At 32.2% G+C, this 15,964-nt stretch overlaps 1 protein-coding gene across 1 annotated transcript; it reads left to right on the top strand.

Moving 5' to 3' along the window:
* Positions 1 to 35: 35 nt before the first annotated feature.
* LOC124935702 (chromatin assembly factor 1 subunit FAS1-like) lies at positions 36 to 15,522 on the top strand. The gene is made up of 12 exons (XM_047476125.1): positions 36 to 780; positions 2,039 to 2,138; positions 2,223 to 2,370; positions 2,459 to 2,570; positions 2,828 to 3,180; positions 3,271 to 3,591; positions 11,247 to 11,328; positions 11,400 to 11,540; positions 12,519 to 12,935; positions 13,158 to 13,304; positions 14,149 to 14,194; positions 15,157 to 15,522. The coding sequence occupies exons 1-12, from the start codon at positions 295 to 297 to the stop codon at positions 15,255 to 15,257; spliced, it is 2,454 nt and encodes an 817-aa protein (XP_047332081.1). The 5' UTR covers positions 36 to 294; the 3' UTR covers positions 15,258 to 15,522.
* The last annotated feature ends 442 nt before the right edge of the window (positions 15,523 to 15,964 follow it).

The following is a 15,964-nucleotide window of genomic DNA, read 5'->3' as shown; positions in this document are numbered from 1 at the left end:
AGTTGTAACGTATATGCAAGGCATAAAAAGAACCGAACCTGACAAATTGACTAAACAGCGCCAAAGATAGAAGTTCCGCGCGGGAATTGATGTATTATCCCCCATCACCCGAACATTATAGATGACAAATATCAAGACAACCCTAACAACAAAATCATAGGTAAAGATTAATGCAATATTTTCAAATGAAAAGGTTAAATAAAACTGAAAATCCAACCTTTGCGTGTTTTGTGTCGGTCTTTCTCTCTCATGTGACTGCTGAGTACCATTTTTCAAAACAAAGTCTGGGTTCAAATGGCGGAGCCGCCGATAGAGGTGGGTTGGAAATCGGAAGAGCCAAAGTCTGGCGGTGGGGTAGAAATGCAGAATTCAAAGATAGTGAAGAAGCCCGTGAAGAGAAAAAGAGTTTCCGAGGTGGGATTACTGAAATCGGAAGAGCGATACTATAAGGTTGATGATTTACGGCAGGAGCTCGAAGGGTTGTTCAGGTATCACAGAGAGTTGGTAGATAACAAGATGGATTTCGACATACGTGGGTGTGCTTCTACTAATTCCGCGGTTGCATGCTTGCTCGAAGAGAGCAGACTTCCGTTCTCGAAGCTGGTTAGTGAGATTTATGAGAAGATGAAGGAAAGAGAAGACGGTTCTGAAAATGGGGTTACTCTTGCTTTTGTGAAGAGTTCGGTTCACTTTGTTGGCCAGAGATTTTCTTACGGATTGACTAACTTGGACGCAGATTTGTTCGAAGACGAAACCGATTCATACTTTTGGTTTTGGGAGGTGATCATTCTATCCTTAAGACTATCTATAATGTTCTTGATTAGCGAATGTTCAGATCTGGCCTTCTTAATCTTAATATCCATTTTTATTTTGTAGTCATTTTGTTGCATGCTTGTCTAATCTGATTGATGCTTATTTATTTCAAGTAAAACTTCGTTTTGATCTACTTTGCATTGCATGACTGCTCTATTTGCTCTCATGACTTGAAGTTACTTGATTGACGATTGAATCAGCAATCAAACAATCATCTTGAGTTGCACGATTTCCTTTAGTATGTCCCGGCTTGGTTGAAGAACCAAACTGGACAAAGTTGCCTGAAAAAGAAATAGAGTTGGTAGAAGAAAAATATATATGAAATATAAGACCTGGCTTTCTTAGTCTTCATTCAGATATGATATTTGGAATCTACAAGAAGCTAATAGAACAACAAACTGGGTAGTGGGTAAATTGAAAGAAGGAATCTTACCTTGGAACTGGAGTTTGTTCGGTGAAAGAGAGTTACAAACGTGCATTGCATGCAAGAGGATGCTGAAAACCACAGATCTATAAACAATCTACAAAATGCAGAAAAAGGTAGAAACTACGATCAGGATGCAAGAGATGAGGATTCATAGAGCAATGATGAAAAGAGTATTTACGACAGTTGAGGAAGAAGTACCTAATTTGCCCGATCGTAGAGATATAAGTAGGTCAGCTGAATAGAGTTTGAAATGAAAATTAGAGGAGGCTTCAGATTAACTAAAACCCCAATAAGTCTAATTGTGTTTGGTTTATGGAGTAAAAACTGGTCTTCTATACCGGTTCTACTGTTTTATTTACTACTAATATGCTTACATCTACTTAATCCATTAAGGCTATTACCCACTACCCGTCGTCAATGTAGTTCCCAAATGTTGGTTAATTTTCTCCTTTGTTCTTAATTCATATACTTTTTTGTAAGCTTGTAATTTTAGATGTTGCAGACTTTACAAAATCTGTTTATCCAAAAAGAGAAAGTTGGTGATTGACCTAATTGTCTCAATTTCCATCTTTTATCATCTCATAAGCACTTGGCATTCATTGTTTTTTTCTTTGTTGTTTTGGAAAGGTCTTTCTTGCTAGCATTCTTTGTTCTCAATTGCTGCAAAGAATTCACTTTTCTTTTTATTCAAGTGCTGTAAGACGTCCTAAATGTTTCGATACATTTTGGGATTTGCATTACTCCGTGATATGTATGGGTTGCTGACCTTGAAATTTTCAAAAATATATTTTAACACAGACAAGAGATATGAAGCTGCTTCCAAGTTCTTCGCGTGGCATGATAAAAATTAGACGGACCTGTAGAAAAAAGATCTCTGAGAGGATTGCTGCAGTTTCAGGTGAGTTTGTAACTATTGATGGTCCACAGATCTCTGTTACAAACACCAATGGAGTGTCATGTTGATTGAAATATTGTTGTATAGATATGATAACCGCATTACAAAAGTCTGAAGCCCTCCAAAGCTGTGGTCAAGAACTGAAAAAAGCATCTGAAAGGCTTTGTAAAGTTTTAAACGAGGCAGATATCCGTTTGCTGGTTCAAACCTTGGTAGAGAAAAATAGTGCTGACATGTAAGGGCTTGACTCTTGTAAAATGTCCTATTTGTGAAGTTGCTTTGTTGTTTCTCCCTTTTAACATTATCTTGTCGTATCCTTCTAGGACGGACACTAAAGTGAAGAAAGAAGAAAAGAAGCTAATTAAGGAAATGGAGAAATCTAAACGAGAAGAAGAGAAGGAGAAGAAGAGAAAGAATCAGGAGCTTTTGAAGAGTGTTCGTTCTATATCAGAGCCTTTCATTTTCTCGTTCAGTAAATCATTGGCAATCGTTGCATATTATGAAATAGATCACCATAATCATTAAAAAATCTTATTTAATATTTCGAATTATGAAGATTGTTTCATATCAATATTAAACTTCTTGCCTTATATCCACGCTTAGCAAAACGGAACAATATCTGAGCCATATAATTAATGAATGATATGAGATTGTGTTGTTACATTAATGCTTTCACTTTTCTACTAATCCAGGAAAAGGAACTGAAGAGGTTGCAATCAGAAGCAGCAAATGAAGAAAGAAAAAGACGAAGAGAAGAAGCAGAACATAGGAAACAGTTGAAGAGGAAACAAGGAGATATCGAGAAAGATCAAAGACGCCGTGAAAAGGAAGAGGCTGAGAATAAAAAACAAATAGATCTGCAAAAACAAGCCTCTCTCATGGACCGTTTCCTTAAAAGAAGCAAGAACAATTCTACTTGTCTTAATAGTCAATCATCTTCTCGCACAATAGCTTCTGATTCATCTCCTAACAAGGAATCAGTTACTTTTGTTATGGATAGCATTCTTTTAAGAAAGGATGAGATGAATGTTGAAGACATCCTAAAGTAGGTTTCTGATTTCTGCTTCTGCTTCTCCTTCTTCTTTTAATGGTAATAGGTTGCAGGAATCAATTTTTTTTGTTGATATTCTTTCAGAGGACACTGTCTTGCTTGGAGATCTTTTGGTCGTACTAACTGTCCAAATAGAAAGAAGCACTGGGGGGTGAGGCTAAAGCCAAAATCAGAAGTAATCAAGGAAATTAAATTAAGTACTGGCAAAGCTTTGGTAGGTGAAGATGAGTTAAACATGGAGAAGCTTGATGGTGTATGGGATAAAACTAATTCTGATGGAAGATCAGATAATACCATGTCAGATAGTTCAGGTCCTCTCCGTCAGAAACCCAACCGACGTAAACAGTTGTTACAATTTGATAAAAGCAATAGGCCTGCATTTTATGGTATTTGGACCAAGAAAAGGTATTGCTTAATCTTTCTGTTTCTATTATACATCCTATCACTTTTCTGTTTACATACTGTCTTAAAACAGTTTTCAAAATATTATACATCCTATCACTTTAAAAAATCATTAACTTTTTTATTGTTAATATTTGGTTTTTGTTTCTTTTAGAACTTGTAATTCACCTAACAGATGCTGAATGATCATTGGGTCTAGATGTCTAGGTGAATTGTTGTTACTTTTCAAGTTAAAAGTATATGCCTTGAAATTTAATTTCTGAATTAGGAAATGGAGGAAAATCATCATTTAGTAAAATCCTTGTTAAATTCAGTTACATACATTTGAGCATACATGGAATATAAGGATTAGTGTTTAGGGGCAACGATTGATATTTTTGCATGGAAGATACTACTTGATTTCCTGCATATGTGATTACTAGTTGGTAGCATCAGATCTCTATCTTTCTCTATGGTATTTTCACTTTGATTATCTGTGCTGTACAAATCTGAACATGTACATTTTCTGGATGGGCATAACTCAAGTTTGAATGCTGACTACATGTATAAATACTTAGGTTTCTTTTTTTTGTCTGGGTGATTTGTAAACACAGCAAGAGCTTGTTTGATCTTGGGGTTTTATAGATTTTATCTGGGTTTCCGTTAAAATCTTTGTTTGACTTAATTTTTTAAAAACTAGGTTTTCTAAGTTAATGATCATTCTATCCTTTAAATAGATGAGAGAGAAAATATTAAACAAAGGGTATTTTGTTATTCTGGTGGATAAAATGAGTGATGAGATAGATAAAGTCAAAGTAGGATAAATATTTGGTTTTGGGTAAAATCCCAAAAAACCCAATATCAAAGAAGCTCCAAGGAGTATGCCATTGGTGTGGATGGTGGTTGCTTTGATGGCACTGTTTGTTCTAACCATGTTTTGATCGGAGACTTTGGTGCTTTATGTGTATTTTTTGACCAAGAAAGGCTTGTTGCGTCCAGTTTCATAGTGATGATCCCTAGATATTGAATGATAATGGTCTAGTCAACATTGACATGTGTTTAGGGTGGCGCCACCATTGATATTGAATGATAATGGTCTAGTCCAAACCCATACATTCTAATGTTCTTATTTCTTATTACTTATTTATTGCGTCTCGTTTTAAACAGGGAAATATAGAGCCTATTTGGAAACTGATATTTTGTCACAATCTATCACAATTACAATCCCATTGAAAAATCGTCAAAGATAAAATTGAAATCGATTTTGTTTGTTTGCTTGATATTATATTGTTTTTAGATCATGATCCATATTATAGCCTATTTTTGGCTTTATTTGGTATACAAATTATTTTCTATATCGTGATTCAAATTATATTGTGATTTGTGGATTCATTTTGTATAAAGATTATTTTTAAATCATGTTTCAAAATATATTTTATTTGTGGCTTCATTTGGTTTAGGTATTTTTTTTTGTAGATCATGATTTAAAATATATTTTAAATCATTGTGATTTGCAAACATAACAAATGTAGAAGGTAAATTACCTGAGAAAATAAGAGAGAGGTAAATTACCTGAGAAAATAAGAGAGATTGAGAGAGGGTATTAGCCAAAAGGTTGATAGAGACAATTGAATGTCTCAAGATTTTATTTTTCTGTGATTTGCAGTAATTGAGCATACAAATAAATACAAGAACGTAGATAATTACTTGCCTAAATCAAGAATGATATTATATCAATCATATCTGAAGCACCAATTACCAATCAACATTTAGTTAATTACTCCCAAATTGATTGATTGTTATTGTTAACATTCCTTTTAGAATAATTCTGACTTTTTTCCATATTTTTCACACTCCATTTTCAATTTGGGTTGAACGAGTTTTTTTTTTGGAAAAAAAAAATGGGACAAATGATTAAGTATATAGCCCGCAAATACACATAACCATTTAACCCGGCGCATAACGGACTCAAACCAGGAATTTAGGGTTATATTCACATCTTATTGTCGCTAGGCTAGAAGAAGGGATGGGTTGAACGAGTTGTATAAGTCTAACTTGTTGCTAAAGCTTTCAAAAAGTAAGTAGTTTAATGGCCTTTGTAAGCATGTCATCCAGTTACCTAGTGACTCACTATTAAGACTTAAATTAATATATTAAACACTTATTTATTATAAACTCATTTGATAAAGCATATTTATAACCACTTAATTTTGTAGATTTAATTAAATTTATGTTAAGAATAAAAAAACTAAAATGTCTAACTTATTTTAAAAGAGGAAAATAGTTAAATACATTATTATAAAAATAAATCACCAAAAGATCAATTTATCCTTTTAAATTTAATAAAATTTATATAAAGTTGTATAATGTTTTACATCTTGCTCTCCTTATAACACACATTCTTCTTCTTCTTCTTTTTTATTGTGAACACCATATTCTCCATGTTGCAAAATTAATTTCGAACATTATGTAAAAGAGAAGAATGAGATCAGATCTAAGCTATTCATGAAATAATAAAGGGGAGAGGAGAGATGAAAAAAATATATATAGTTTTATTCTCATATATATATATATATATATATATCCCATTTTTCTCTTATTGATTTATATATATATATTCAAGTAATACATATATATTATATTATATATATAATATATATATATATATATATATATATATTACTTGAATAAATTATAAATTAATTGTTCATTATACAAATTAAAAAAGAGTAAAGAATATTAATGTTTTATTCTAATTATTTTTATTTAATAATTAATATATTAAATTTATTAATTAATATAATTAATATATAAGGGTATAATAATCTTATTGTATTTTTCACATATTAGCTTTAAATATTGAGTACTTAAAGTTTAGATGTTTCTATTTGATTCCTTCAATATTTTATTTCCAAATATTAGAGTCATTTATTACTTAAAACTCAATATTCAAATTTTAATTTTAAGTTTGATTAAACACTGTCTTGGTGTTTTTAGGGAATGTATGAGTGTTATGTGCCTAAATCTCCGTTTAGGAATGCATTTTTTTACGTCCAAGTGGTGTAAAGATTACTGGATAGCATTTGTACCCCTTTTGTGTCGGTGAGTACCCTGAGAACATGTATTTTGTGGAACTAGGGTCAAGTTTGCTGCAATGTTGTTGATGGATATAATCAAATGAAGTGCACCCAAATACTTTGGTTGGAGGGTTTTTGGTAAATGACTTTGGTATGTGGGAGGAATAAATGAGGCTTTGAGCTGGACTTTGACAGTTGAGAAATGCATGATGACATTTTGTTGATGAGATGTGTAGCTGTTGATAAGGCATCACCCCCAAAAAGTTTTAGGGACATGATACGCTCATTAGTGAGCAGGTAACTTTAGATGCCTGTTTTTGTGTTCGACAATTCCTTTTGGAAACTAGTATTTTGTCACAATTATAATCACTTTTAAGAATTTCCAATTTAAATGTAAATGTGATTTTCTTTATATTTGGTATGAAATAGTCTAAACCCTCTTCTTTCTTTGTCCTTCAACCCCATAAGTCATTGATTTGATAAAAGAAATTTAGGTGTAATGTAGATGAAAATAGTGTTTTTTACTTTTCTTTAATAAATATTTAGATCATGTTACATAATGTTTTTTGAATTTTTTGCAAATTAGGTTTTCTTGTGATTTTTGACAATGAAAATTGTGTGACTCCAAATAGGTTCAATTGTGGAGTGTTCATATGAGAGTTGATGTGGATGATCTTTTTAGAGGTTAGGAATGTTGCTAAATTTGTGGCAAAGTATTCTTTGGCGTTGTTTGTCTTGAGAGTTTGGATGAAGGTTTGAAATTGAATTTGAATCATAGTATATAATTTTTAGAAGATAGGACCAACATTGGTCAACAAAGGTCACAAACCACCTAAGAGAGTTTGAAAGGGACAATTGAAAATCTCAGGATTTATATTTTCTGTGATTTGCACTATTGAAGTATAAAATAAATACAATAAATTCTGTACAAGAAAAGAAATAATTAACTACCTAATCAATAATGATATATGTCAATCATATCTCAATTACAAATCAATCAGTTAGTCAATTACTTACAAATTGATTGTTGATGTAACCTTCCATTTTAGAATAGAGTTGACTTTTCTTCCATATTTCGTCTGAGAATTATCCGGATCATAAAATGTGAAAGAAATAGGCCCATAATTTTTGTTGCATACTTACAAGTAAATGTTTTCACCTGGCTTTGTTTCAAATTGGTGTCACAAGATTGTCTTTTATGACAAAAGTTGTTAGACATTGATATCTGTTATATCTTTAAAATTTGAGCATTACATATTCTTTTCTTCAGGGTTGTTCTTGTATTTGTTCTTCTTCTTTGTGTTTGTGAAGAACACAAGGAAATTAATAGAGATTGAGAGGGGATTAGCCAAGTGTTTGAAAGAGACAATTGAATATCATGATTTTTTTTATTTTTTTGTGATTTGCACTATTTGAGTATACAAATAAATACAAAAAATTATGTACAAGAAAATAAATAATTAACAGCCTGAGCAAGAATGATATATGTCAATCATATCTCAATTACCAATCAAATTGATTGTTAATGTTAACCTTCCATTTTAGAATAATAGATAACTTGAATTTTTTATGTTTCAACTTGATTGACTACAAAGTATTCATTTAAGTTGTGACATGTTTGATGGAGAGCACTTTCTAAAAATTTGTTCAGGAACATGTAACAGTTTACAACTGATATGAGATTTTATTTAAAAATCAAAGACAATAAGCATATCTTTGAGGTTAATATTTTCATTTAGTCTTAGGCTTCCAATTTCATTAATGCATTTAAGATCCATCAGCAAAATATAGAAACTTTTATTTTGATCTAGTTTGTGTACTGATATATTTTAAACTTGAATTAGGTATATATCTTGAAAATAATAAAAAAGAAAATTATAATTAAAAATAAAGAGAATATAAGAATTTATAGGGGAGAGATAGAACCCTAATGGTGAATACAATGGGGAAAGAAGGAAGAAGATAGAGATAAAAGTTGATCTCGAGAGATTTCTCCAATAATGTCTCATGTATTTCTGCAAATCAGGATCTCTTCCTTATATACCCTCCACTTGTCATAATCAATTTTCTCGTCAAGCCTTATTATTAGTTATTTATTTTTTTATAAATAATTTTTTATTACCATATTAATAATTATTTATTTCCATATTAATTATTCTAGGGTTAGGTTTGGGTGAGGAAACCTAACCCTAACAATCTCTCGTATCATTAGCATTCCTTTCAACATTTGTTCGACCACAGACAATGCAATTAAAAGAAGCCGACCTATTTTCAACTAATCCAAGTTTTGGAATTTCAGATTCCAAGATTCCAAGATTTATCCTCCCATGTAGACAATAAATGATGGTTCAGCTGACACTCACAAGCACATGTTAGCTCTTCGAACCATATAAATTGCCAAAATTGTTTTCATAGACTATTTGGTGGTTCTTCAAATCACACAAGATTTCTCAATCTTAAGCCATAAGAACAATTACAAAACTCTGCATAATGTGGTTCTTCAAACCATAATAAATATTTGCATCTCAACCATGTTTTATGCCATAAAATTTCTAAAAACAAGATCCAACATCTTAGGATTTCTCGAACCACAAAATCTGAGCGCAATTTGGACTTGCGCTAAGTATGCTTGAGAAATGGGAGTAGCCAATATCCTATCTTCAATGCCCAAAACATCTTAGAATGTTTCTTTAAATTGAACTTCTCCCAAGTCAACCCGATAATGATAATTTTTTTCAACGTAGATTGCCTTCTCATTCCCTCTGTCATCGTACACTTGGGAGACATGCAATTAAATAAATGAAGAACTTGAATTACCACAGATTTCTTCATCGAGACCGAGATTGTCGTATTTTGTATCATGAGTACGTGGAGTCCCCACTTTTTTTCCATAACAAATATCGTTGACAGGAGACGCGTCTTCCACCTTAGAACAATTGTCATCAAAAGGGTTTCGTCTTTGTTTGGAGTCGAATGTGTTAATGAGGAGGGCGTCGAATGTGATTGTGTCAATGAGAAATGTGTCGATTGTCCCACATTTTCTACATGTTTCTCGTCATCTTCCAATATTCTTCGGATTCGAATATCGATTTTTACGACCGTTTTTCCACTTTTGCCTTGTTATTTTTCTTTATTTTTTGCCTTTTTATTTCATCAGCGATCCTCTATGATTTTAAAAAATCGGTTATTTATTGACACTGTTTCGCAATTAACTCCCACGATTCTGGCTGCACTATTTTCTGTATATGTCGTGGATCGTCCCTTACGTATGACCTAAACTCACGTCGCAATAGTTGTTTCAGATCTTTCCACTTCAATCATTTGCTGAAGGTTTTCATGACCACATGTTCTCTAAGTCATCGTAGTGCCTTTTCCCTAATGTGACTTGTTGCAAGATGCACCGCGTCTTCTTCGAGCGTATCGTTAACCCGAAAAAATCTTTTTGCCTCAGAAATCCAATATTCGACATTTTCTCCAAAGAATTTAGGAAAATTCATTTACAACTCACCACACTTCATTCATTCCTGCGTCTGACTGCAGTTACAGATTTCATTCAACTCCTCGTCAATATGTGTTTCCACCATATTGCCAAGAACGTCGCTCTGATACCAATGATATATCTTAAACTTGAATTAGGTAGATATTTTGAAAATAATGAACAAGAAAATTATAACTAAAAACGAAGAGAATATAAGAATTAATAGGGGAGAGATAGAACTCTAACTGCTACGGTGAATACAATGGGGGAAAAAGATAGAGAGAAGTTGATCTTGAGAGATTTTTCCAATAATGTTTGGTGTGTTTCTGCAAATGAGGATCTCTTCCTTATACATCCTTCAGTTGTCGTAATCAATTTTTTCGTCAATCCCACATTTATGGCAACTGCATTATTATTAATTATTTATTTCCATATTAATAATTATCTATTATCATATTGATAATTATTTATTTCTATATTAATTATTCTAGAATTAGGTTTGGATTAGAAACTTAACATAAAAATCTCTCGTATATTGTTACATATATGACTATTGACACCCGAGACTATTAACCAAATATTTTTCTTTTTTCTAGGTAATTCAAACTCATTTAATTCAAATGTAGTAAAGGTATATGAGTTAGCGTATTTACCTGACTTGAAATCAATTCTTTTCCTTTTGAATAACCTCCTCCAGATGAGTTCCCCATTTTAAGTTCCACTTCCATTGGAATTTCCAGTTGGTTTATCAGCATGTTGAATCATTCCTTTTAGCAGTTTTTGAATTGTCTAGTATTCTTCTCTGGTGATCTCCATTGGTACTTTATCATCATCCAGGAATGGAGTATTTACAGCGTAAATTGTGGCATTCCTTTTCTTTGGATTTTTCCACCACTTAGGGTAGCCTATAACTCTGAAGCATTGTTCCTTAGTGTGACCTCTCATTCTGCAGTGATTGAACATTGCATTCTTGTTGCTTTGTCTTCCATCATCAACATGCTTAAATTTCTTAGAACTGTTTCCAGTTGAGTTTTCTCATTACACATATATCAATCCTTTGTGTAATTATGTCGTTATGTCCATTGCATTGGTTGTGCATTCACTTGTCTTTACATTTTCATCAGCCAAGATATTGGACCATGTCGCCCTTTTAAGAAGGATCCAGACATGGATTACGAAATTGATAGTGAGGAAGAATGGGAAGAGGTACATACAAGTAATTGGTTGGTTATTTTCTGTGTTTTGTGGTATCTTTGACTTATAGTCTTTATCTACAGGAGGAGCCTGGTGAAAACTTATCAGATTCTGATAAGGATGATGAAGATGAAATCATAGAGGAAGGGTCTTCAAAAGCTGATTGTGAGGACAACAGTGAAGATGGCTTTTTGGTGCCTGATGGATATCTCTCAGAAAATGAGGTAATACATCTATTCAATAGTTGTTGACTTGTTATCTTTGCAGCATTGCATTTGGTGGCTTAATTATTTAATGTTTAGTAACTGCAATCTGTTATAAGATTATTGCTTGTGTAATGATGTCCATTTTTCATTTTACACTATTTCCCCCTTATGAGTGAAATCTTTTTTCTATTTAATAAGAGTGATTTGAATCTTGTAAATAATGCTATATTATTAATTCAACTTAATTAATATTTTTCTCTTTATTCAACTTTTCTGTTTCTAGTTATTATTATTAATCTTCTATACACATATTATTGATTAGTTCTATGCCTTTTAGGTCTAATTACTTTAGGATAATTTTCAATCACAGAGATAGCTTTAGTGATACAGAAAACCTATTATGGAGGATGGAAAGTCTATTTTATACAGTAGATTTTATCATACACCACTTCAGGTTATGGCAAGTATTATGGTTAATAAGCAACCTCATTGTCCCTAGCAAAATGATTCCCTAGCGAGATATGTTCTTGGAGATTAGGAAATGTTTTCTTATTTAAGAAATTAAGGTTTATAAAGTTTTCTTTCCTTTTAAATTGAGTTTGGAGTTTGAAGGATTGATCATCAGGTTGAAAACATCACAGAGAGCCTTTTCTTGAGGCTTATGATGTTTGTACCTGCTGTGAGCGAGAATTGTTTTTGATGGACATGGTTGACCAGCAGTTTGGTGATTCTGAGTTGTAGATGGCAGTGTGATGTTGTGCTAGACTCCTCTAAGGAATAAAATCATAGTCTAAAAAATTGAATTAAGCTATAGATAATCAGCATGTTTCTTAGCAAGTATTAATTTATTATTTTCTGGTTTCTTTTCCACTTATGGATGCTTTTTCTTTAGTTTGAAATTCATCTTCCTTGATGCTTCTTCTCACACGAAGACACCTGTTTTTATGCTCTGGGTAGTGTAGCTATTATATTTATTGGATGTTATTCTGCATGCAGGGGATACAGATCAGTGAAATGGAGTCTGATTGCAAAATGAATGAAGCAGGTGGTTTGCCTCGTGGTAAAATGGATCCAGAGAAAGAACAGAAGATGCATCTTTTCCTCAGACAGCAGAAACATATGCAAAAGCTGACTGATCATGCACTTCGGAGGAATCAGCCTTTCATTATATCAAACTTGAAGCATGAAAAGGCCTCAATCATGATGGCCGAGGGTCTGATTGGTACTTCCAAGCTTGAACAGTTGTGTCTGCGAGCTTTGAGTATATATCAGTTTCCTGGTGGCCTATGCATTTCTGCTGTTGACGATGAGTTGGAAAAGGATGATGAGATTTTTCGCTTATCAATGAACAATGAATCTTCCACTTCATCACCTAAAATGTCAGCTTTATCTGAACTGGAATTACGTGAAATTGTAAGTTATTAATTGCATATGACTATGATAACCCTACATAGCTATATTCAAGCAAGTATAGACTTTTCTGGCCAATAAATATTGCAAATAAACTTGAGATTGGGTTGGCAATCTTTGTATTTTGTTTTTAAAGTATATTTTTTTGTATAAAACATCCAAGTTGCTTATACATTATTATTTTAATTCGTGTGGAAATGAAATTTACTTGAACTAATCTTCTAGGTATCAACCATTCAATCATGCCAACATGGTACTGTTGGCATGAACAGGGTGCTGGAGTCTTTACAACCAAAATTCCCTTCCACTCCGAAGTCCCAACTGAAAACTAAAGTCCGCGAGATATCTGACTATGTTGGTAATCGATGGCAGGTGTGTTACCTTGTTTTTTCGTTTGATTGAGATTTATGTTGTTGATTTTGATGTGCTTTCTTTAATTGAGTCAAGCCTGCTTCCTATTTGTAAGAAAATTGGACAGGACAAGGGGTTCAATAGGTGTGCATATGTGTGCCCTCTGGGATAATTAGTTCTGATGTCCATTGGTATACACTAAAGCTGTTTAAGAGAAAACGAAACTGTGAATTAATATGATGACATTTTAAGTTAGTGGAAGCGTAGTTCTAGTTAACATAGTCTGCGGCAGGCCTATTTGTTATCATGTTTTATTATCTGGATCATGATCCCAAAAAATCACATTTTATGTTTGTCAAAAACAACAATGATTTTAGATATTGATCTGGATCATGATATAGAAAACTATCAAGTTCATTACTTCTTATACCAAATGAAGCAAAATATCACAATATGGATCATGATCATTAAACAATTTTATACCTAACAAAAAACACTCAGTTTTAACTTTGATGAGGATTTTTCTATTAGATCACGATCTGCTTGTATGAGAGATTATGACATAACACTAGTTTTCTAGTATCTCAATAAAATGAATAAATAAATATAAGCATTAAATAAAAAAATCTAATTAGAATAGGATATGTTTTAAATGGCCTACCTTGTCACTAGCATGTTCTTATTTTACTCCTTTCCCATTAATTGTAGTATACCTTAGTCGGGCCACATTATCCTCACCATGTGGAGGGATGTCATCTATAAGGATTGATCTCTTGTCCTTGTGAAATTATATACCCTTTCACATTAACTATGTTTTTACCACATTCTAATGGTTAAAATTCTGATGAATGCTGGATTACTATAGGTCAAGAGGGATGTGCTGGATAAGCTTGGTTTCTCAAGTTCACCAGGTAACAACTATGTTCTATCTTTTAGGGAGTATAGTTATTTTTTCTTTTATAGAAATCTCGTTTAAAATCTGCTAGAAATCAAAGACTGATGTCCACAAAAATAAGTACAACAAACCATCTCATATGTTACACAAAGACCCTAAAAGAAAGAATTGATAATGAGGAAAGAAAGACACCTTTTTTTTATTTTCAAAACATCGACTAAAACATTTATAAAATCAATCAAACAAATTCAACGAAAACCAAGCCAGATAACAAAAGTTAATACTTTCTAAACAATAATTTATTTATTTTTTGAGAAAACGACATAATGCCATTAAATAAAAAGACCCGAAAATGACAAAGGATTACAAGAGTTCAGGATTCAGTCAGAATAAGCCTTTGCCAAAATGAATGAACCAACAAAATGAAAATAAAAAAAATAACCAGAATGAGAACAAACGCGAAGGACACAAACAACGAAGCTTACGCCTTGAAATTAGAAATTATGGTGACTTTCTCATATTCAATGATACATCTTTGACAAATCAACCAAATTTTTTTCACAAGTGGGAATTCACTTCCAACGTTTGAATGAGTGAGTTTCCATCAAACATAATTTTATTTCAATTATTAAGGGTGACTTTCTAAACAATCTTTAATCCTTCATATTATTTTTTTTTTTTTTATTATCTATCACCAATTAATACTGCAGGAAGATTACTGACTGTACTCATGTTTATCAAATTGAAAAAATAATTATAATATTTTTTTTCTTCAATGGTTTAGATTCTAAGCAATTGTTAGCGAAAAGGGTTAATGAGACCAAAATGATGGAAGTATATTCTATTGATGGATTATTGAGAAATTTTAGAAACTTGCAGAAGATAATGATTTTTTTAGATACCAAAATTAGAGCAGAGAGTGATTGAAGACAAATCTGTTTCAATTCTCTTTGTTGAATTCATTATTTTAAAATGCAGGAAGTAGCAGTGTGGAGACCAAGAATATTGATTCCTTCTTTCCGAAAATGAATCTGCCCCCAGATGAGAACGATAACAATAGCCCATCAAAGCTCATATAAACTCTTCTCTGTCAAGATAGACTTTACCAAAAGCTTCAAAGCACTCATCTCAACTGCTCCAGTGTTATTCTCTGAAATGATTTTCTACTCTTTTCTTGTTACAAAATTTACAATCTAACTATCTTCAATTCTGCAAAACTTAGAGGTCTTGGTAATTTTCTTATTTTGCAAGAGTCACAGATTATAAAGAGTGATATGTTGTTACATGTTGTCATATATGTACAACTCAAATTGGATGTTGAATCAATTTTATGTACACTAAAATGTGAAGTTTTCATAACCCCGTTCAGATAGCTTTAAATAATAGATCAAAGATCACGATTTCGGTGTTATTAAGCATCAAGCTCCAAACATCAAGCATTCAACATCAAGCATCAAACATTAAAGTGAATGTCATAAAGGGATGAGCTTCAACTTCAAGAGCTACTTAATTGCTTTATGAAACTGAAACTCATTAGTTTAATTGCTTTATGAAACTGAAACTCATTAGTCACCTAGAGACAATTGTTAGAGCTTACTTGAAGATCTCAAATTTTCTTGCCCTTTTCTTATGAATGAAATTACAATATTATATTATGCTCCAAAGTTGGGTGTGGAAAAAATAAATTTGTTATTATTTTTTATTTTACTTGTTATATTTTATATTAGATTAAAAATATATAATAGTTTTATATTATAATTAGCAAAATTAATATAATTTCGTCCTG

Source organism: Impatiens glandulifera, chromosome 1 (genome assembly GCF_907164915.1).
Source record: "Impatiens glandulifera chromosome 1, dImpGla2.1, whole genome shotgun sequence".
Lineage (NCBI taxonomy): Eukaryota > Viridiplantae > Streptophyta > Magnoliopsida > Ericales > Balsaminaceae > Impatiens > Impatiens glandulifera.
Note: the sequence above shows the minus strand (reverse complement) of the source record. Positions and strands in the feature narration are given on the sequence as shown.